This window comes from Loxodonta africana, chromosome 4, assembly GCF_030014295.1.
Source record: "Loxodonta africana isolate mLoxAfr1 chromosome 4, mLoxAfr1.hap2, whole genome shotgun sequence".
Classification (NCBI taxonomy): domain Eukaryota; kingdom Metazoa; phylum Chordata; class Mammalia; order Proboscidea; family Elephantidae; genus Loxodonta; species Loxodonta africana.
In genome coordinates, this window is record NC_087345.1 from 18,439,166 (window position 1) to 18,462,777 (window position 23,612).

Genomic DNA, 23,612 nt, shown 5'->3' on the forward strand with positions numbered 1-23,612 from the left:
TTTGTTTTAAATATATACATAATAAACATTTGTCAATTCAACAAGTCAGGATGACATTTAATTAGTAAGCATCATCTATTTAAACTTATTTGGGAAAAAGAAGTTGTATTATTAAAAAAAAAAAAAAGAAAAGAAAACCACAGCTCTGTCGGTTTAAATGGAGCCCTGGTGGCCCACTGAGCTCTTGGCTGCTAACTGAAAGGTCAGCCGTTCAAACCCAGCCGGCGTCTCTGAAGGAGAAAAGACCCGGCAATCTGCTCCTGTAAAGATTATAGCCTAGGAAACCCCATGGGGCAGTTCCACTCTGTCCTATAGGGACACTATGAGTCAGAATAGACGCAGTGGCACACAACAACAACAATATACGTTTTGACTACTCATTGTCAATAACAGTCTCTTTCTTCAGGCATCTGCCACCACGTGAACATGTCATGGCCTGAGGTCCAGACTGACAGTCCTCAGGCACAGCTGACTACAGGAACACTCCAGCCTACTTTTCTCCTGGAGTGATCATTAATACTAGGGGTACCTCAATATTTATTTTGGCTTTTTTTGACCCTGTCACCTACTCCCTCCTAGGTCAGGCCTTCTTCTGCTTGGAATTCCTCATCTGCCTTTAGCCTGGGACAGGGCAGAGCTGAGTGATGTTCAACATCCTGACGGGCCTCCCCTCTCTTCCTCTGGGTACCATGTACACCTGTGGCCTTGCTTCTTTTCCTTGCTAGCCACTTTCAAGAGCACAAGAGCAGTACTTGAAGCCAGGCCCCCTAGATTCAAATCCCAGCTCTGCTACTTACCAGCCATGTGACTCTGTGCACATTACCTTTTTTTTTTTTTTGCCTCAGTTTCCTAATCTGGAAAATGGGGATAATAAGAGTACCTACCTCATGGGGGAGAGGGAAGTGGTGAGGTTCAATGAGTGAATGTTTATCAAGTGTCTGCATCAGAGCCTGGCACAGGGAAGTGCTTACTGCCCAAGGGCTGTCACTGTGTCAACCTTGCCCACCAAAAGCACTCACACCCACGTGGCCTCGGCTTGGGACATACAAAACTGACTGAACAACAGCAATCCTGCGGCCCCCAGCTCGCTCATCTTTTCTCATAAGCCCTCGTTTAGTCTTCACATTCATTAGTTTGTTCATTCATTCAACCCCAAGACTCCCACCCCCCACCCATAATGTAAGGACCCCTGAGCAAGTACACTGTGTCCGCTCGGTTAGGTGCAGGGACAGGGATGAGTCATATAGGGGCCCTGCCCTCCAGGAGTTTGAGGTCCAGTGGGAGACTGGCATGAAGTCAGACAATCACACTCGCACTGTCGCCTCTGGATTCGGAAAACTCCTTGGCCATCAGGGCTTCACTGTGTCATTCCACAGCTGTTCCTAAGGGCTATTTCTGCAGACTGACCCCATGGGGGGCGACCTTCCCCAACCACAGCCCCTTTTGCTTCAGTGGATGCCCCGGCAGGCATGGGGGCACGGGGGCACAAACCAGCAGCTCCCCACCTGCCTCCGCCCCGCAAGCCCACTGCTCTCACATCTCAAAGCCTCGGAGCTGGCTCCGCTCTTCCACACCTAGCCCTCCTCCACAGTCCTGCCTGCTAATCTCACCTTCCCGTTTTTTCTACTACCATTTATTGACAGCTTGCCCTGCACCAGGCAAAGGGCTAGGTGTTTTACATGAAATACCTTATTTAAATGTCACATCAAGCTTATACCATAAAGGCTATTATTAGAGCGATCTCACAGATGAGGAAACTGAGGCAAGAAGCGCTATTTTGCCCAAACCAAAAAGTGATAAAGCCAAGATCTGAACTCCAATCGGATGGAATCCAAGGTCCCTGTTTTAAGCATCTGCTGTGAGCAGGGAGTTCACACTGTGTCATGTCGTGGGCCCTGGGAAGGAATGTGTGTGGGCCAAAGAGCCAGCAGTCACCGGGGGCCGGGGAGGCTGGGCCGGCGGGAGGGGCCGTACTCACCTGCAGCAGCGTCAGGTCTGCAGGCCCGGCCTGGGTGGGCACCAGCTCCGTCAGCATCTCTGACATCACTCTCACGTTCCCGCTCACCATCTCCAGCTCACTGCGCAGCTTCCCAATCTGAAATGCACCACGGGCTCCAGTGAGAGAAGCCAGGGTCCCAAGCCACTGCCTGCCTGGTACCACCAGCCTGGGGTGGCACCCAGAGCTGACATGCCAGCATCTTCCCTAGACAGCCTTCTTCCTGGCTCCTGGGCCACAGCCCTGCACCAAGAGGCCTGAAGTGGGCTTGTCCCCACCCCCTCAGATGCCCCCCTCACAGAGCTGCTACCAACCGTTACCATCTCCAAACTGGGAGCCCGGTGCAGGGAGAGGCCCACAGAAAACAAGCCAGGGGTGAATGAACCACTGAGCCTGGATGGAAGGACTTCAGCATCTCCTGGGTCTAAAGTGGCAGCTAACGAGGCCTCAGGAGGTGGCTCCTCACAAGGATCTGAACCAGGGCCTGCTGGGAGCTGCCTGATTAGTTCCTTCTGGTGCCTGCTTTCTCAGGGAGGCCTGAAAGCAAAGGGCTGTCAGAGCCTGCTGCTCTGAGATGGAAGGTCTGGGAGAGTCTTTGGGAGAAAGGAGCTCTCCTGCATTAATAATGAAGGGTGGGGTGGGGTACAGTGGGGGGAGGGAGAAAGAGAGCTTCAGATAGCGAGGGAGTAGAAAGCATGGGCGCTTCATTTAATTAGACATGATGCAGTTAAAACTCAGTGGTTGTCAAGGAACCTTCTGCGGGGTGATGGATGTGTTCATTATCTTGAATGCGGTGACAGTTTCACGGATGTACATATGTGCCCAAATGCATCAAATCGTAGTTTTAATATGTGCAGACCGCCATCTGCCAACTATCCCTCAATAAGGCCAAGGGTTATCCCTCAATAAAGCTTGTTAAAAACGAACTCGCTCAGTGGCTCTGTTTTGTGGGCTACTAGGCCTTGGGCATGGTCATACTAAACGACACACCTGCTGGCTCACCCTAGTCAGGCCCAGCCAGGCCCCGCTCTGCAGTCCTCCTCATCCACAGCAAGTGCTCCCGCCCCAAACTGCAATCTCTGCTGCTGCCTGTGCTCTGACCTCCCAGTGTCCCTGTGACGGGCCTGGGCCCTGACTTGTCCTGAGCCACGGGCCCTCTCTTTCTTCCTGGGATAACTGGAATCTTGCCCACTCTCTATTCCTGGGATAGCTGGCATTTTGTCCTTGCTCTTCTCTTCCGATAATTGGGATCTTGTCCTCTCTCTCCTTCTCAGGTACCTGGGATCTTGCCCTCTCCCTCCTCCTAGGATAACTGGAATCTTGTCCTCTCTCTCCCGCTAGGATAATGGGAACTTGTCCTCTCTCTCCTCCTAGCATAACTGGAATCTTGACCTCTCTCTCCTCCTAGGATAACTGGGATCTTGTCCTCTCTCTCCCGCTAGGATAATGGGAACTTGTCCTCTCTCTCCTCCTAGGATAACTGGGATCTTGTCCTCTCTCTCCCGCTAGGATAACTGGGATCTTGTCCTCTCTCTCCCGCTAGGATAATGGGAACTTGTCCTCTCTCTCCTCCTAGGGTAACTGGGATCTTGTCCTCTCTCTCCCGCTAGGATAATGGGAACTTGTCCTCTCTCTCCTCCTAGGGTAACTGGGATCTTGTCCTCTCTCTCCTCCTAGGGTAACTGGGATCTTGTCCTCTCTCTCCTCCTAGGGTAACTGGAATCTTGTCCTCTCTCTCCTCCTAGGGTAACTGGGATCTTGTCCTCTCCTTCCTCCTACGGTAACTGGGATCTTGCCCTCTCTCCTCCTGGGGTAACTGAGATCTTGTCCCCTCTCTCCTCCTGGGATAACTGGGGTCTTGTCCTCTCCTTCCTTCTTAGGATAGCTGGGGTCTTGTCCTCTCTCTCCTGGGGTAACTGGGAATTCACCTTCTTTCTCCTCCTTGGGTAACTGGGATTGTGTCTTGCTCCTGGCCTCCTTTGGTGTCCCAGGCTCCACCCTGAATCTGAAACTCTGATTTAGGGCAGTCTTGCCCATGGAACACTGATCCAAGGGGTGTTAAGAGGCTTTCAATGATCAAAGGGTTCCGAGGTCTCATGCTTTGGGAAACATTCTAAGTAAAGTCACACAGCCACTTCCAACAGGTTAGGCTATGAGAGGCCACCGGCATTAACTGTCTTATGCTGTGGGACTCTAGGGTGGTTAATATCCTAATGTACACTATGTACACTATGAACCCCCAAAAAGAGATCAACATGAAAGCTTCTAAAATTTATTTGATTGAAGAACCCTTTTATCACGGACTATCTCGTGGGTCTAATATTAAGTGGAATACATTTTGGGAAATGCTAGTACAGTCTAAATTGTGTGTCCAAATTATAGCTGAGTTCAGAATGAGTGCCACTATGGAAACCCTGGTGGTGTAGTGGTTAAGTGCTATGGCTGCTAACCAAAAGGTCAGCAGTTCGAATCCACTAGGTGCTCCTTGGAAACTCTATGGGGCACAGTTCTACTCTGTCCTATAGGGTTGCTATGAGTTGGAATTGACTCGATGGCAACAGGTTTTATGTAAACTGATGATGACTGTGATAGCAGCTACCACTTACTGACCACCTACTAAGCACAGGCGCTAAACTTACATCTCTAGTTTAACTTCACTGTCTTACGAGGTAGGTACCATTATCCCAGCTTTTACAGATGTGGAAAGGGGAGCAGAGAGACACGTGGCATGCCCACTGTGGCTCACTGACATCTTCTAAAACCTGCCAAACCTGTGGGTATTCGACCTTTTAATGCATGTTTCAGTATGAGTGAGTGGAAAAACTACTGCACACAAACCCAGTGTATCCAAGTCAGATGGGACTTAATTACAAAGGAGTCTGGGAGTCATGTCAGTGTGTGCCAGAACGTCTTCACGTGCACCAGGAGTCAGAAGGGGACGCTGAAATTAAACGAAGACTAAACAAAAAAACCATTGCTGTTGAGTCAATTCCGACTCAAAGCAACCCTACAAAAAAAAAAAAAAAACCCTACAGGACAGGATAAAACTTCCCCCTTGGGTTTCCCAGGAGCAGCTGGTGGATTCGAACAGCTGACCTTTCAGTTAGCAGCTGAGCTCTTAACCACTGCGCCACCAGGGCTCCTGCAAACTAAGACCACTCAGTTTTATTCAGCAAGAATCTTCTACACAAACAGCAATCAAAACCTTAATTCACACACATGCTAGACTTCAGGCAAATTGATTAAAAGTACAACTTGGTTAGATAATTTGAGGAGCCCTGGCGGCACAGTGGTTAGTTAAAGTGCTCGACTGCTAACCAAAAGGTTGGCGGTTCGAACCTACCAGCCACTCCGTGGGAAAATGATGTAGTCGTCAGCTTCCGTAAAGATTACAGCCTTGGAAGCCCTATGGGGCAGTTCTACTCTGTCCTGTAGGCTCGCTGTCAGTTGGAATCGACTCGAGAGCAATGTGTTTTGGGTTTTTTTAGATAATTTTTGGATCACAGGGTGGATTTTAGCATTTTTAATGTACCTTTAATTATTTTATCCAGTTGGCAAAACTTTTCCAATAATACTTATAATCTTGGGTGGGGGGGTGATTTCATAACTTGCTATGAAATATCAAAGTACAGAAGTTTCAAACAGGTTAGGGTGTGAAAAGCTGCTGGTAAGTTTATTCGTTTGTAAGTCCACATACCAGCGGGTATGTGACTGGTGAAGACTCCTTTGGAGAGCTGTTCCATTTTTTTCCATCATCCACCTGTGTCCTTCTCACCAGCACTTTAAGCAGCTAAGCGCTTCCACTTGGCTGATGTGATGTGTCTGGAGTTTGTAAAACACCTCAAAAGCACGCATCCCAACGGCCAAGTCTAAAATGACTGAGCAGCCAGCTAACGCTGGTCCTGGCTGTAGAAGTCCCAGTAGCTTCGGCACTCTCCAAACAGCTTGGAGGAAGGCCCTGAGGCCTGTGTGCCACCGAGTCTGAGGCGGGTAATCCTCCAAAGCTAGTCAACGGGCTCTGGGAAAACTGGCCCCCAGGCCCTGACCTCTAGAATCTTTATGGACAGTAGGCGTCAAATCTTCTTCTTGAGGCTTGTTTGTAGGAAGCAACATAGTGCAACGCAGAGGTGTTTATTTTTTGTGACCCAGTTGTGAAGATGTTTTAAAATTGTTTCAGCTAGAACCTCTGTTCAAATGAAATCTTTCATGAATAAAGAAGCAAACCACACAAAAAAGAGCTGCTCTACTTGATGAGGACATTTCTTCTCCATGATACCTTCCCCAGGGCTCTACTGAGAGGAAGCACAGTCTGAAAAACTGCCGAGGTACAGGACAGAGCCTGCTTGGAGTCAGACACACTTGAGCTCGAACCCAGCTGTCTCTGATGAGCTGTGTGATTCTGGGTAAGTTAACTCGTCTCTCTGAGGCTCAATTACCTCATCTCTAAAACAGGAAGAATCATACATACCCCATGGGGCTGGTGTCAGGACTAAGTGGAGGCTCATCTGATAATAATTTCCATACTGACAGGTGGTCCCCTCCCTGAGGTGTGTGGAGAGAGTTCAGACCCCCCATCTTGACCTGCTGTTTACCTGCTCAGGGGTTGGTGCTATGGGTGTGTCGCTAGGAGGTACGGCCGGGGTGGACAGAGGGGCGGTGTGCTGGTTATAGTCCACTTGCTGACTGGTGTCAGTACCCACAGAATTCTGTCCTGAAGGTGTTTCTGAGTTGAATACAGTCTAGAGGGCAAAAAAAACAGGATCAGCAAAGATTTCTGGAAAAGATAAGGGCCCCAGGGAGTCAGGGGGCTAACAGGAAGTAGCTGCAGAAAGCCCCTCAGGTGGTAAGTCCTGCCTTCCCTCCCACTGTGTCCTGAAGTTGTGAGAAGGGGGACTACTGCCCAAGGGGTTCAGGCGGTGCTGACTCTCCTCACCCTCTGGGGCGTATGGATGGGCGAAAGCATGTCCAGGTCAGTCATGGGAAACTCCAGGCCCTTCCTCCGGAGGTCCTCGTAGACGGCAACGACACCTGTCAAATCGGGCGAGCTGCGGAACGCGTCAGCCCAGGACTGAGAGGGGGACAAGGGGACATGGCCAGTAACCACTGCTCACTTCCTCCCTGCGAGCCTACCTGCTCCATCACTTGCAGGTTCTTTCCCTGACTTGCTGGCCCTTTGACCTCATTCACCCAGACAGCTTGCCCCTCCGCAGCAACATTCAGTTGACAAGCCTCCCTTCACGCACAGAACATTCAATCAGCAGAAAACCACAGAAGGAGAGACAGCTACCAGAAATGGAGATGGAGACAAACTCACAAAAAGAAGAGTAATGGAGGGGGAGGGGGGCACGTTTCTCCTTGCCTAGGGGCCTAGAGCTCTCCACTGGCAAGGAAGCCCCTGCACTGACAGCCCCTCCTCCAGCCCTGCCTTGCCCTTCCCCACCCAGCACTCACCTGGATAAGGCTGAGCACCTTGTCGTGCACAATGGTGGGTGGGTTGTTCTTGGGCAGGATGGTCCTCACCAGCACCCCCTCCACGAAGTCCTGGCTGGCCACCAGCACGTGGAAGCGGTGCCCACAGTTCTTGACGCAGGTTTCTAAGACCTGGAGGGCCACGGGGTGCCAGTGAGCACCCGAGCCAGAGGAGGTGAGTCACCCAGACCACCCATCCTCACAGCTTTATCCACGTCCCAGGGGCAAGGCCAAGCAGAGGCATGAGGCTTCCTAAAGAGGGACCCGCAGCCCGCAGAGAACTGGGGAACACCCCATTTGGGGGCTTGTGTGCTGGGGGGGCAGGCCACATAGGCAGAGGGCGGGGTGCCAGGTGGAGACCACTTGCTCACTGACCAGGGTCCATGCCCACAGGACTCTGTCCTGATTATGTCCCCAAGCTGAACACAGTTTAGAGGGGAGGTGGCCCTCCAAGTGGAAATCAATGAGAACTTGAGCTTTCCATTAGCTGGTGACCCTGAAGCTGGAGAAAATGGCACCAAACCTCCCTTCCTACTTCCCCACAGGGGCAGCCTTGGCTTTTCGGCTTAACCTGATTCACCGGGATGTAGCTGCTGCTTGTGAGAAGGCTGGAACGGTGTCCTCCGTGCTCCCGTCCAAGGCAAGCCCCTCCTGGGTAGCAGGGTGCCCGCCCATGCCTGTCCCTGTCCTGTGCGTGGACCACTGCCCTCATCTCAGCCCCAGTGTTTGTTTTTGCTCATTTTTCAGGGTATCAGAGTGCCCAGTGGCACCTGACTTGGGCTGCCAGGCTTCTGCCCCACAGAGGCCTGGGTGACCAGCCTCTAAGTCATTGCGGGTCCTCTGGTCCAGGCTCTCCTGCCAGTGGTTGCAGAAGGATGTAGGGCCTCAGTGTGTCTGCTCCTCATGCCAATGGGCTGGGGAGAACCTTTCCAGAAGGCCTATCTTGCCATTCCAAGTTCGCCAGCAGTGCAGACAGGACAGTGCTTTGCCCACAGGTCTTCCCTTCCCAGCCTTCGGATGAGGAGCCAAGGGTGGTCTGGAGTGCCCCTGGGCCTGAGGGGAGGCCACCCTCACAGACCACGGTCCTGCTGTGGGACAGACAGACCAATGGGCACTCACCGTCAGAGCCAGCATCACCTCATGGAAGTTCTTATTCCCCACGATTCTCTTCTTCACTGCCCGGAAGGCATCTCTGGGACTGGGGAGGACAAAAGGAAGGCTGGTTTAGGTATGGAACATCCTTATTCAGCCCAGGAGGCAGCTCACCTAAAATCAGTGGCTCTGCAAAGCTGGAATGGCTTTTGTTAGCCAGTCTCCCTGTGACCCAACTGGCTTTGCGTATTCAGGTTTGAATCACATAAAAATCTCCCTGCCTCCCCACGATCCCTTCAGGAGATCGTGACGGCTTAGTGGTGATTCTCAGTGCGTAGTCCTGGGCCAGCTGCAGCAGAACCCCGTCGTTAGGAGAGGTGTGAGTGCTGAAGCTCCAGGAATCCCGCCCTAGACCACTAGCACAAAACTCCCTTAGGGAGGATGTGCACCTTAAGCTGCCCCTTGGGGCTTCTTAGGCCGCACAGTGAAATTTGAAAACCAATAATCTACAGGAATCAGCTCTGGGGCCTCATCCCGGCCAGCTCCTCTATCCAGCCATGTTTCCATTCAATTCTTATTAAGCACCCATCATGTGCAAATGACCATGAGGACAGCACAGGACTGGGCAATGTTTCGTCCTGTTATACACGGGCTCACCGTGAGTTGGCGCCGACTCTATGGCGACTAACAATGTGTGCCAGCCACTACCCTAGGTGCTCGGGAGACGGGGTGAACGAGATCCACGCCACCTTGCTCTCAGGGATCACAACTTCTAGGGGAAAACCAAGTAACCGAAGGAACCAAGCAGGGTCCCGGGAGGACTGGGGCTGGGTGTGGGGGAAGTTAGGGAAGGCCTTCACCTGAGCTCTGAAGAGTGAGAAAGTGCTTGCTGGGGGGAGAGGGGGTGAAGAACAGTTCAGGTGTTGTTGTTGTTAGGTGCCATTGACTTGGTCCCCACTCATAGTGACCCTATGTACAACAGCATGAAACACTGCTCGGTCCTGCGTCATCCTCACACTCATTGCTATGTGTGGTGTGACGGGTCACTTTTGTGTGGCCTTTCTTGCCATGATCTTGTAACTCTCACCCAAGTGATTGTGGCAGACTATGTGGTAGGGTAATTGTGGCCCACAAGGGAACTGGTCAGTTTTGCTATCCTGCTGGGTTTAAAATGAGCCATCTGAGAAGTGGGAAAGAGGACTCCATCACTGTCAAAGAACATCCAGGAGCCAGCATGTCCTTTGGACCCGGGATCCCTACACTGAGAAGCTCCTGGATCCAGGAGACAGAGGGAAGGCTCGAGAAGCGGTAGCAGGAACCAGACAGCAGTAGACAGCAAGGTGGGTTTCCTGGCCCATGGAGACAGAAAGCTGAGTGAGTGTCTTTGGCCAATCGTCGAGGGCCTGGAAGAGTGTTCCTGAGCCTGAACTGGAACCTGTTGTTGTTAGGTGCCATTGAGTAGGCTCTGACTTATAGTGTCCCTATGCACAACAGAACAAAACTCTGCCTGGTTCTGCGCCATCCCCACAATCGCTGCTATGGTCGAGCCCATTGTTGCAGCCACCGTATCAATCCATCTCACTGAGGTTCCTCCTTTTTCTCTGACCCTCTACTTTACTAAACACGGTGCCCTTCTCCATGGACTTATCCTTCCTGATAACAAGTCCGAAGTATGTGAGACGAAGTCTTGACATCCTTGCTTGTAAGGAGCACCCTGACTGTACTTCTTCCAACACAGATTTGTTCATTCTTCTGACAGTCCATGGTGTATTCAACATTCTTTGCCAGCACCATAATTCCGAGGCATCAACTTTTCTTCGGTCTTCCTTATTCACTGTCCAGCTTTCGCATGCATATGAAGTGACTGAAAACACCATGGCTTGGGTCAGTGCACCTTAGTCTTTAAGGTGACATCTGTGCTTTTTAACACTTTAAAGAGGTCTTTTGCAGCAGATCTGCCCAATGCAACGTGTCCTTTGATTTCTTCACTGCTGGCTCCATGGGCGTTGATTACGGATCCAAGTAAAATGAAATCCTTGACAATTATGATGATATTGCTTGTTGGATCAGTTGTGAGGATTTTTGTTTTCTTTATGTTGAGGTGTAATCCATACTGAAGGCTGTGGTCTTTGATCTTTATTAGTAAGTGCTTCAAGTCCTTTTCACTTTCAACAAGCAAGGTTGTGTCATCTGCATAACACAGGTTGTTAATGAGTCTTCCTCCAGTCCTGATGCCCCTTTCTTCTTCATGTAGTCCAGCTTCTCGGATTATTTGCTCAGCATACAGACTGAATAGGTATGGTGAAAGAATACAACCCTGATGAACACCTTTCTCTGACTTTAAACCACGCAGTATCCCCTTGTTCTGTTCGAATGACTGTCTCTTGATCTATGTACAGGTTTCTCAAGAGCATGATTAAGTGTTCTGGAATTCCATCCTTTACAGTGTTATCCATAATTCGTTATGATCCACACAGTCAAATGCTTCTTTTCATAGTCAATAAAACACAGGTAAACATCCTTCTGGTATTCTCTGCTTTCAGCCAGGATCCATCTGACACCAGCAATGATATCCCTGGTTCCACGGCCTCTTCTGAATCCAGCTTGAATTTCTGGCAGTTCTCTGTTGATATACTCCTGCAGCTTCTTTTGAATTATCTTCAGCAAAAGTTTACTTGTGTGTGACACTGTTCGATAATTTCCTCATTCTGCTGGATTGCATTTCTTTGGAATGGGCACAAACATGGATGTCTTCCAGTTGGTTGGCCAGATTTCTTGGAACAGATGAGTGAGCATCTACAGTGCTGCACTGCAGTTCAGGCAGAGGCACACCAAAGGCGGGGGTGTGTGTGGAGCGGGCAGCTAAAAGAACTAAAAAGGACTAAGAAGAAACTAAAAGGAGGCCCCAGGGAGTGTTGGGAGAGGTGGAGGGAGGAGCTGAAGAGGCCTAAGGGTCTGGGAAGGAGTGTGGAGGCAGAGGAAGTACAGTGGGGAGCCAAGGAAAGACTTGGTGACAGCAGGCCCACCCTGTCGTATCCATACTCCACTGCCACCCTCCCCTCCTAGCCCTATTGTGGTGTAATCAATGTTGTCTGAATGTTCTTCCCTAAAATCCTTTTGCTCAGGTGATTCCCCTCACTCCCTGTGTCCCAAAGGCCCTCAACCTCCATGTCTAGCTGGTCTAGCTGAAATTCACCTCCCTCCATAACGTTTCCCCAGGTCTTCAGTCTCCCATGGGTGAACTGCCATGCGACACTGACCCAGTGGCCCACTCTGGGTGAAGATGCAGCCTCCTAGTGGGCAGGGACCATACCCCTCCAAGGGCCCAGTGCTGCAGGGGTATGGGTAACATTCCCAGCCAGGCATCTGTCTGCCCATCAGTCAGTGCTGACCCCTCAAGAGCTAAGTCAGGAGAATCAGGAACCCTGAGCCTGGTCCTCCAAGAGGATTGAAGGCAGAAGGAAGGGCTTCCTGGGAACAAACGCTGCTTGGGGGCAGAGTGGTGGAGGCCTGTCAGGGCTGCTAGGTGGGCCAGGACTACAGACTACAAGGGTGGGACCAGCTTCCATCACCCTGGGGCAGCTCCTTGTCCTTCCCTGGCTCCTGCAGTGATGCTGGTTTCTGCTGCAGACTTGGCCATCGACCTGCGGGTCACTGCAGCTCTCTAAAGGAACTTGTTTCCACTTCTTACAGGGTGGCCTAGAGAAGAGGGCTCTGCACTGGGAACCACAGGTTCTGATTGCATGCCATTTCTGCATGCCTGTGAGGTATGTGTACCATTCTAGGAGTAGAAGGTGTAGGGTCACAGCTCAGTGGGGGAGAACAGCAAGTAGAGAGACTTTAGTTTAGATGACAAGCTCAGTGAGGTCAAGGGTCATATCTGCGTTTGTTCACTGCCTGGAACAGAGCAGGTGCTGAAATAAATAGCAACAAATCTCAATGACCCTGAGCCCCGGGTCTTCCCACCTTTATAAGGGAGATGAGGCCTTGCTGTCTCCAAGCATACAGCAGTGACTTTCAGCGACAACCGTGTTCATGGAGCCTCCGGCCTCTTCAGAGGGTTGATGAGGTTTTCTGTCTCCTGTCTCTTGATGGCCCCACCACCTGCCCACCACTCTCATCCCCTCCCCTACTCTTGACTCTGGACGCAGGAGTGAATGTCCCCTCCCCTGTCCCTGGGCAAGCCCACGGAGCCTGGCTGAGGAAGAGGCTGGAGGGTACCTGGCAGCAGCTGTGTTCTAATTGGGCCTGAACTCTGTGTGCCTCAGCTGCCCACAGCCTACCTCCAGGCTGGAGGTGACTGTTCCCGCCTGCTGCCTGTGTCCAGCCTGCCCCTGTATGCACGAAGCACAACGTGGCTGAGAGGAACACTTTCATGACAGTAGGATTATCCCAGTGAAAAATGGAGAGAAATGAGATCCTGCTGAACAGTTGATTCAAATTTACCAGAACAGAGGCCTCACTTGGCCCCATATGCAGTCACCACAGCCCCTCCCAGCCTTCCCTGGGGTTTTCCTGAGACACCCCCTTCTGTTCCCTCAGGCGCTTGGTCTTATTGCTGAAAGGATCTCACAGAGCTTTGTCTTTGAGAACAGAGACCTTGAGAGGTACAGTGACTTGCCTGAGGTCACACAGCTGGCTTGTCAGAGGTCAGGATCCAGGCCCCAGACTCATGCCCCACCTCACTCACCTGAGCCAGACTCCTCTGTGCTGAGGCAGGAGACCATGGTGACTTGCATTCCGGAAATGCCAAGCAAACGCTCACTCTTACTAGTGACTCGGTTCCGCTTCACTTTCACTGCCCTCCCAGTCACCCCCTTCCCTTCTATTTCCAATCTGAAGGAAATGAGAGGCTGTTCTTGTTCACAAAGAATAGCTGGGAGGCCCTAAGGTATATTCCAGCCCCGGCGGTGCAGAATGGCGCCTAGGCCGGCTCCTCCTTATTCTAAGAAGATGCTACACACGAGGCTGGGTGTTCAGACCCACTTGGCTGGGCGCTCCTCAGAGAGGCTACGGAGGGTAGTGGCACTAGGGTCCAGCTGGCTAGCTGCACACCTGGAGTGACTTTGAACTTGACATCTCTGGGCCTCTCATCTATCTGTTGAGGGTTGGACTTGACTATGACTCTCAATGTTTAAAAGGCCTTATTCCTGGCCCTGCCTGGAGAGATTCAGCCTAGGGTGGGGCTGAGGAACCATCTTTACAAAGTGGCCAGGAGCCTGGGCTGCACAGTCAGACTTGGGACCCCGACCTCTGCTGCCCCTCCCAGGACCCAGCCATAAGCCTGGGGTCTGACTGTGGCCACAGGAGGCTGGGGAAGGCCCTCAGGCAGAATGCAGGGAGTGGTGCCGAGGCTGGCTGTGCCGCCCGCTGCCTACTCCATCTGTGTCCCACCACTCTGCGGGTGTGTCCGTACCCCTCCTCCGTCTCGTTGATGATGTCGCAGATCTCCATGTTGAGGGCCCAGTCCTCGCTCTGCAGGGAGCCATCGGTAGCTTTCTCTGAGAAAATGAAACCAAGAGTCACACAGAGGCATGGAGGTCCGGAATGGACAAACTCAAACAGTGGGGTGAGGGCTGTGGGCTGCGAGGAGGGAAGACAACGGAAGATGGGCCAGGCACTGTGCAGGGAGTACCACTGTCCTCTGACAGGTGAGGAACCGTGGTGAATGAGCAGGGAGGGGATCTGGTAGACTTGGCCTCAACGTGCTTGTTTATGACACCACACAATACAGAGAGTGTTTTGTTTTATTTTTGTAAACAGTATGTTCCTTCTTTGCTTTATATTATCTTTTGAATTGGTAACCATTCACATGGTTCACAATATAAAAAGTTCCAAAGCAGTATATAATGGAAAGTAAATCCTTCCTCCTCCCTTCTCCCCCAGGCCCCACTTCTAGAGGCACCGGCTATAACCAGTTTCCTCTATAACCTCCCAGAGGCATTCTTCACCCATGAAGCAAAGGACATGGTGCCATTTAACTCTGGACTCGGTTACCAACAAGTGACCTGGCCTTCCCCTTTCTCTTCCTGAGTCACAGTTTCTGTCCACAAACTGGGCTAACACGGGCCCACTTTGCAGAATTGCTGATAATTCAAACAAGGCACCAAACACAGTACTTGGTGTAAAACAGGTGCTCAGGAAGTGATGGCGACTCCTTTTTTTCCATTTGGGGTGAAATTCACATAAAATTAACCAATTCGATGTATACCATTTAGTGGCATTTAGTACACTCACAACATTGTACAAACCACTGCCTTTATTTCCGCCACACTTTCACTTGGTGGTAAGGTTCCCAGACCAGGAGTCAGCTACAGGATTTCAAGGTCTATCAAGGCCCGGGCCAGCAACCATTAACTGAAGATCTGCTTGGTGCCACGTTCTGGGCTAGCAGCCTTTTGTGTGCTATGCGGTGAGAGGCACCAGTCGGTGTTGGGTGAATGACAAATGCAGCAAAGGGTGATGCTAGGACATTCACAGAAATCCTTAAAAAAAGAAGCACTGTCTCTCCACTCAAACACACCAGTGTTGTCATTTCCCTCTGCATCCTCGCAGATCCCATCCTTGTGCAGACCCGTGTTTAAGGTAAGTTGGACCACAACGTGCACAGACAATTTTGTCTCCTGCTGCTTTCAGGCATCATTCCATCACACTCCTTCCCCCGGCTGGTAGGGAAGGTACATGCCCGTGTCCTTATGATATCTAAGGCTGTGTGATAAGACAGGACTTGTCCTCTACTGAAGAGAGAGAGACCCCTGGGCCGACCCAGTATCCTGGTGCAGTCTCTCCCCCTCTCCAGGGCACTGACCAAGGCCCCCCTGCCATTGCAGCTGTTAGTACTCTGGTTCCCCTGGCTTCCAGTCCCTGGGTCTGATGCTGAGCACTCACATATCTTCCTAGCCTCTGCGGTTATCCTGCCGGCCTCAGCCATGCCTGCTGACTGGCCCCGGGGCACGTAGACACAGGGCTGCCAGCCATCTATCATCGACCAAGAACCCTTGGTGGTCCAGGCACACAGCACTAGCTATTCCACATCATCATTACAACCTTCCTCCAAGGCAGCTTTTCGCCTCACCAGTGCGGACAAGAGATAGCTGAGGCTCAGAGAGGGTGGGTGACTCCTCACTCGTTGCACAGCTATTTATATGCCAGTCCTATTCCAGGCACTGGGGATACAATGGTGGACAAGGTGGACACGGTCCCTGCTCAATGGTGATCAAAAGAGGCTGAAGCCGCTCTGAACCCAGGTCTGTTGACCCCAAAGCTCCCACCCTTCTAGGGCAGAGGACAGAAGAGCTGTCTCCATCTACCTCGGCAGGGCCCTCTTCTAGCCAGACAGGTGGCGATTCCACAGGGCAAACGCCTGGGCTGGGCCGGCACAGTCAGCTCCCTTCAACTGTGGCTTCCATGACCTGTTTTGAAATGGGTCTGACCTCAGTTCCACCCTGGGTCCCACCTTGGGTTCTACAACCAGATGGATGCCAGGGTGGCCCAGAACACATGCCAGGCAGCTGAGACAGAAGAGCAGGCTGCTTTATTCCCTAGGTTATGGCCGGGAAGGACCCAGGGAGAAAGAAGGGAAGGGCCCACTTTGAAAGGATTCATTCCACAAACATTTACTAAGCTGCTGCTTTGTGTGCCACTCCCCACCCTCGAGGACTCACACACAGACAGAGCCACATGCCAAGAACCAGAGAGAGCTCGCCAAGTGCCCTCTGAGCCGAGCTGGCCAGGCTCTACTTTGGAGAACTTGGGGAGCTAATCAGACAGGCAGGACCTGTTCCTCCTTCAGAGGCCTCTTCGCAGGGACCCCCAGCTACATGGGCCAGAAGGCTTAGAGTCGTCTTGGACGCCTGGCCTGCATCTAACTGGTCGCAAAGTTCTGTCAGTTCTAGCTCCCGAGTCTCTCTCCATCTATCTCTTCCCTTCTCATCATACCCTCTGCCATGCCCCCCCGCCTTCCAGATCATGGCCTCAGCTTCCTCCCTGCCTCCTGCCTTGTTCCTCCCAACCTATTCTATTCTGTCCCAGAGTGAACTTTCTGAAACCTGAAAATGACTGGGTCCCACCCGTGCCCCAAGCCTTCAAAGGCTCCCTAGCGGTGACTCCAAACCCTCAGCCTGGCCTACATGCCCTCCTACAATAACAATATTTTAACTTCCCAAGTGCCCACTATACACCACAGAACACCAAGTCCCTGCTTATGTGGAGAGTGAGGTTTAATCCTTGCAAGTCTGAAAGGGGGACATCATTGCCCTCATTGAACCAATGGGGAAACTGAGGCTTATGGAGGCCAGTACCTTGAAAAGGCCACACAGCTGTGAGGGGAGGAGCGACCACTGTAACCACAGCCCAGGTCCCTAACGCTGCCGCACTGCCTGCATCCCTCATCATAGGGCCAGAGCTCTGCTTCCTGGGAAGTGTTCTTCTGGACTACTGGGCAGTCTGCTCTCTCCTCCCAGACCCCAGGGTCCCTAGCTCCACCAGCAGTTCCCCAGTCGGATCCCCTTCTGATCCCTGAAAATGATGGACTCCTCTCTTCTCCTAGGGGAGACCATCAAGGTATTAGAGGGTTTACGGTAATTTGAGGACGGCAAGAACATGGTTAGTGGGGCAGCTGGGATATTTATGGGTAAGAGAGAACTCCATACCAGGGACTTGGGGTGGGTGCAGAAGGAACCCTGGAGCCCGAGTCTGATGCAGACCTGAGCAGAGGTGGCAAGTTCTTTCGCCCCCGGTGCAGAGCCATTCGGAGGATGCAAGCGTTTTTAAAACTTTTTTGGGGAGAGGCGAGAGGAACAGTCTAAACAGGAAGAGGGAAAGGAAGAGGAGGAAGAGGCAGAAGAGACACAAGGCTTATCTTAGCAATTCAAGTAGAAGAAAGGTGTGGGGAACCTTCTGAGGCCACCTGCCCGGACCAGCGCTGGCCCTGTGCCCTCCAACCATCACCTGCAACTCCCTTCAGGTCTGGCATACATGGAGGACGGGGAGAGTTCTAGGACTTCCTTAAGAAAGATTTCCACGGAGTAGGCGTGCTCGTTAAAGGAAGAAATTTAAACCCACAGAGATCTGGGGATATTTGTTTTGTTTTTGTTTTTAACCACAAAAGTAACTCAGCTCGCTATTTTAAGAAGCTGAGTGTATTTAAGAAATCAAAACGCTGACAATGGTTACCAGTTACCGAGAGACTGATAACTGCCTTCCCACTTCTGAGCGGTTGCCAGGAACCTCCAAAGCCTCTTGGGAGCAGCTGTGCTCTGGTTCCCCAGCTCCAAGTGAGCAGGCCCTGCAAACCTCTGCTGTCAGTGGGCTGCGGTAGTGCTGTCTGGGGCCAGCAGGCCTGTGGTTTTGGATCACTGGGCATCTGTATGTTGTTTGTCCTCTCCATGTTGGGTCTGGGGCAGGCACCACCTCCCCAGAAGGCTTACTCTGCTTGACATGATGGCAAGACCCACCTGCCCCTCAGAGAATCAGAGTTGGGTTCTGGAGTTGAACGGGCCTGGCCTCACCTCTAACTCAGGCACCTTGGGCAAGGATCCAACTCCTTCAAGTCTCAGGTTTCTTATCCACAAAACTGAGCTAAGATTGCCTGCCTCACAGTGTGCTGTGACTTTTCAGAGACAACGTACATGCACCAACAGGTAAAGGGCAGGCGCTGAGTAACTGTCGGGTACCGTGACTGTGACTTGGGCCAAGAGCAGGAAAGAGTAGCCCCCAAAGACACACCAGGCCTAGCCACACTCTAGGCAGCGGGGCCCCTGGTCCTGGCCCACTCATCCCCAGCTGTGACTCAGAATCCCTGGCAAGACAGCCCATCCTCTCTACCATAGGGAAGGCTCTGCTCCCTGGCCAGTCCCCATCTTCCCACTGCTTTGGAAGACGCCGCTTCTGCAGATACTCAGCGGCACCACAGTTGGCATCATGGTTGTGAGCAACACTGACCATCTACTTCCCTAGTCAGCCTTCTGGGAAGCAGTCTAGAGTCTTCTCCCTGTATACTCAAATAGTTGCCAAGTCCTGTGGATTCCAGCTCTGAACATATCTCAAAGTTGTCCCGGGCTCTGTTATCACTGGACAGCCCTGGTTTGGGCCCTATCACCTCCCCCAGGCCAGGAGTATCACCTCCACCCTTGGGTGCTTCTCTTCAAACATAAACCTAGTTAATGTTCTTCTCTGCCTAAAAATTGTCCACACATAATAAAATCTATTAAGAAAACATTTTGCATCCTACTTTGGAGAGTGGCGTCTGGGGTCTTAAACGCTAGCAAGCTGCCATCTAAGATGCATCAATTGGTCTCAACCAACCTGGAGCAAGAAAGAATGAAGAACACCAAAGACACAAGGTAATTATAAGCCTAAGAGACAGAAAGGACCACATAAACCAGAGATTACATCAGTCTGAGACCAGAAGAACTAGATGGTGCCTGGCCACAACCGATGACTGCCCTGACAGGCAACACAACAGACAGTCCCTGAGGGAGCAGGAGAGCAGTGGGATGCAGACCCCCAAATTCTCGTAAAAAGACCAGATTTAAAGGTCAGACTGGGACTAGAAGGACCCTGGAGGTCATGGTCCCCAGACCTGTTAGCCCAAGACAGGAACCGTTCCCAAAGTGAACTCTTCAGACAGGGATTAGACTGGAATATGGGATGGAAAATGATACTGGTGAAGAACAAGCTTCTTGGATCAAGTAGACACATGAGACTCTGTTGGCATCTTCTATCTGCAGAGGAGATGAGAGGGCAGAGGGGGCCAGAAGCTGCCCAAATGGACATAAGGAGAGAGAGCGGAGGGAAGAACTGTGCTATCTCATTAGAGGGAGAGAGCAATCAGGAGTGTATGGCAAGGTGTATGTAAATTTTTGTATGAGAGACTAACCTGATTTGTAAACTTTCACTTAAAGCACAATAAAAATTAATTAAAAAAAAAAAAATTGTCCACAGCTTCCTGTTGTGTGAGGGTTAAAAACCTGAATGCTTGGGGACAGAGAGGGACATTCGTGACTGACCTCAGCCACAATCAGCTCTGCCACCCCCCGCCCCCCGGGGCCTTTACTTGCCTTGTTCTTCTATGCTGTGGCTTCTGCCTGGAATGCCTCTCTTCTGTTCAGTCAGGCGTCCATTCCACAAACACCACCACCACACGCACCTACATGGCACTTAGTGAGAACTAAGCAGTTCGCGCCGACTCAGTGACCCCTCACCGTGACCGTAAGAGAGATGCTGAATAAACTGAGGCACAGAGTGGCCAGCGACTTGCCCACAGTCACACAGTTTGTAAGTTGTAGACAAGAGATTCGAACCCAAAGAGGTCTGGCTCCCATGCACCTATTTTTTTTTAATTGTTGTAACCCAACATTTGCCAATTTAACATTTTTCACATGTACAACTTAGTGACATCAATTACATTAATCATGTTGTTAGGTGCTCGCGAGTCGTTTCCGACTCACAGCGACCCTATGCACAACAGAATGAAACATTGCCCAGTCCTGGGCCATCCTTAACAATTGTTGTTATGCTTGAGCTCATTGTTGCAGCCACTGTGTCAATCCACCTCATTGAGGGTCTTCCTCTTTTCCGCTGATCCTGTACTCTGCCAAGCATGATGTCCTTCTCCAGGGACTGATCCCTCCTGACAGCATGTCCAAAGCGTGTAAGATGCAGTCTCACCATGCTTGCCTCTAAGGAGCATTCTGGCTGCACTTCTTCCAAGACAGATTTGTTCATTCTTTTGGCAGTCCATGGTATATTCAATATTCTTTGCCAATACCACAATTCAAAGGCATCAACTCTTCTTTGGTCTTCCTTATTCATTGTCCAGCTTTCATATCCATATGATGCGATTGAAAATACCATGGCTTGGGTCAGGCGCACCTTAGTCTTCAGGATGACATCTTTGCTCTTCAACACTTTCAAGAGGTCCTTTGCAGCAGATTTACCCAATGCAACGTGTCTTTTGATTTCTTGACTGCTGCTTCCATGGCTGTTGATTGTGGATCCAAGTAAAATGAAATCCTTGACAACTTCAATCTTTCTCCATTTATCTTGATGTTGCTCATTGGTCCAGTTGTGAGGATTTTTGTTTTCTTTATGTTGAGATGCAATCCATACTGAAGACTGTGGTCTTTGATCTTCACTAGTAAGTGCTTCAAGTCCTCTTCACTTTCAGCAAGTAAGGTTGTGTCATCTGCATAACGCAGGTTGTTAATGAGTCTTCCTCCAATCCTGAAGGCCTGTTCTTCTTCATATAGTCCAGCTTCTTGTATTATTTGTTCAGCATACAGATTAAATAGGTATGGTGAAAGAATACTACCCTGACGCACACCTTTCCTGACTTTAAACCAATCAGTATCCCCTTGTTTTATCTGAACAACTGCCTCTTGATCTATGTAAAGGTTCCTCATGAGCACGATTAAGTATTCTGGAATTCCCATTCTTTGCAATGGTATCCATAGTTTGTTATGATCCACACAGTCGAATGCCTTAGCATAGTCAATAAAACACAGGTAAACACCCTTCTGGTATTCTCTGCTTTCAGCCAGGATCCATCTGACATCAGCAATGATATCCCTGGTTCCACATTCTCTTCTGAAACTGGCCTGAATCTCTGGCAGTTCCCTGTAGATACAGTGCTGCAGCTGTTTTTGAATGATCTTCAGCAAAATTTTGCTTGCACGTGATATTAATGATATTGTTCTGTAATTTCCACATTCGGTTGGATCACCTTTCCTGGGAATAGGCATAAATATGGATCTCTTCCAGTCAGTTGGCCAGGAAGCTGTCTTCCATATTCCTTGGCATAGACGAGTGAGCACCTCCAGTGCTGCATCTGTTTGTTGAAACATCTCAATTGATATTCCGTCAATTCCTGGAGGCTTGTTTTTCGCCAATGCCTTCAGAGCAGCTTGGATTTCTTCCTTCAGTACCATCAGTTCCTGATCATATGCCGCCTCTTGAAATGGTTGAATAGTGACTAATTCTTTTTGGTATAATGACTCTGTATGTTCCTTCCACCTTCTTTTGATGCTTCCTGAATCGTTTAATATTTTCCCCATGGAATCCTTCACTCTTGCAACTCGAGGCTTGAATTTTTTCTTCAGTTCTTTCAGCTTGAGAAACACCGAGCATGTTCTTCTCTTTTGGTATTCCATCTCCAGCTCTTTGCACATGTCATTATAATACTTTACTTTGTCTTCTTGAGACACCCTTTGAAATCTTCTGTTCAGTTCTTTTACTTCATCAATTCTTCCTTTTGCTTTAGCTGCTCGACGCTCAAGGGCAAGTTTCAGAGTCTCCTCTGACGTCCTTCTTGGTCTTTTCTTTCTTTCCCGTCTTTTTAGTGACCTCTTGCTTTCTTCATGGATGATGTCCTTGATATCATTCCATAGCTCATCTGGTCTTCGGTCACTAGTGTTCAATGCGTCAAATCTATTCTTCAGGCGGTCTCTAAATTCAGGTGGGATATCCTCAAGGTCATATTTTGGCTCTCATGGGCTTGCTCTGATTTTCTTCAGTTTCAGCTTGAACTTACTTATGAACAATTGATGGTCTGTTCCACAGTCGGCCCCTGGCCTTGTTCTGACTGATGATATTGAGCTTTTCCATCATCTCTTTCTACAGATGTAGTCAATTTGATTTCTGTGTGTTCCATCTGGCGAGGTCCATGTGTATAGTCACTGTTTATGTTGGTGAAGGAAGGTATTTGCAATGAAGAAGTCATTGGTCTTGCAAAATTCTATCATTCGATCTCCAGCATTGTTTCTATCACCAAGGCCATATTTTCTAACTACTGATCGTTCTTCGTTTCCAACTTTCACATTCCAATCGCCAGTAATTATCAATGCATCTCGATTGCAATGTTCAATCAATTTCAGACTGCAGCAGCTGATAAAAATCTTCTATTTCTTCACCTTTGGCCCTAGTGGTTGGTGAGTAAATTTGAATAATAGTCGTATTAACTGGTCTTCTTGTAGGCGTATGGATATTATCCTATCGCTGACAGCGTTGTCTTCAGGACATTAATCATATTGTGCAACTATAATCATCACTGCCAAATTTTCCATGACCTGTATAGAGAAACTCAGTGCTTCCTAAACTCCCCTCCCCTCAACCCGCCCCGGTAGCTACTAGGAAACTTTGGTCTCTATACATTTGCTTAACCTAGATATTTCACGTGAGTGAGATCATACAATGTTTGTCCCCACATCCCTAGTCTTAACCATCCTATTACACACCTCTGAAACACACTCAACACAGTCTGGGCCCTGGGAAGACATCAGTGAACAAAACCAAGAAGGTCCTGCCCTCAGGAAGTTTACAGTCCACTGGGAGGCCACAACTGACACGACATAAGGCCAAAGTGCCATGACAGAAAGGACCAGGAGCTGAGACAGTACAAGAAGTGTTGGGGTTTGGATATGTCGATATACAAGAAATGAGTTGACTAAGTCCTGCTTGTCTTTTAAGGCCCCATCCCAGTGTCAGCTCCTCAGTGTCACCTCCTTCCAGGCAGACTGTGTCACTCCTCATACTGTATGGTGACAATAACATGGTGAATAACAGTGACAGAATGACCCCCATCCACTGAGCATCAATTAAGCGTCAGCTTTTTTTTTTTTATGTGCTGGATGTTTGGTGTACACCGTCTCCTTTTACCGTCCACAGGCCCCTCAGGTGTGTGTGAGTGAGACAGCTGATGTGCACACAAGTTAGCGGCAGGAAGTGGACGCCTTTACTTGCCTAGGGTCGACTCGGAGCTCCTGGAGGGCACAACTGTTTTCTATTAATCTGTACCCCACAAGAAGGTACCTGGGTGGTACAAATGGTTTGCACTTGGCTGCTAACCAAGAGGTTGGTGGCTCAAACCCACCCAGTGGCACCACAGAAGAAAGGCCTGGCAAACTGCTTCTACAAAGATTACAGTCAAGAAAGCCCTACAGAACTACACAACTACGAAGAATAATGAGGGGTCCGAGAAACATCCTATAACATGGATGAATCTGAGTAAAGTAAGCCAATCACAAAAAGACAACAATTGTATGGTCCCACTTTATAA

The 23,612-nt window shown here is 50.1% G+C and overlaps 1 protein-coding gene across 6 annotated transcripts in view; it reads right to left on the bottom strand.

Annotated features, from left to right (window-relative positions):
* The window catches only part of TOM1 (target of myb1 membrane trafficking protein), a 58,412-nt gene that overhangs the window by 15,893 nt on the left and 18,907 nt on the right, over positions 1-23,612 (bottom strand). For all 6 annotated transcript variants that reach the window (XM_064283641.1, XM_064283640.1, XM_064283639.1 and 3 more), the window contains exons 2-7: positions 13,974-14,058; positions 8,585-8,663; positions 7,448-7,597; positions 6,930-7,064; positions 6,589-6,735; positions 1,979-2,095 (exon numbers count right to left, since the gene is read on the bottom strand). In XM_064283641.1, coding sequence (XP_064139711.1) covers positions 1,979-2,095; positions 6,589-6,735; positions 6,930-7,064; positions 7,448-7,597; positions 8,585-8,663; positions 13,974-14,058 — 713 coding nt within the window. The remainder of the gene's footprint in view (positions 1-1,978; positions 2,096-6,588; positions 6,736-6,929; positions 7,065-7,447; positions 7,598-8,584; positions 8,664-13,973; positions 14,059-23,612) is intronic.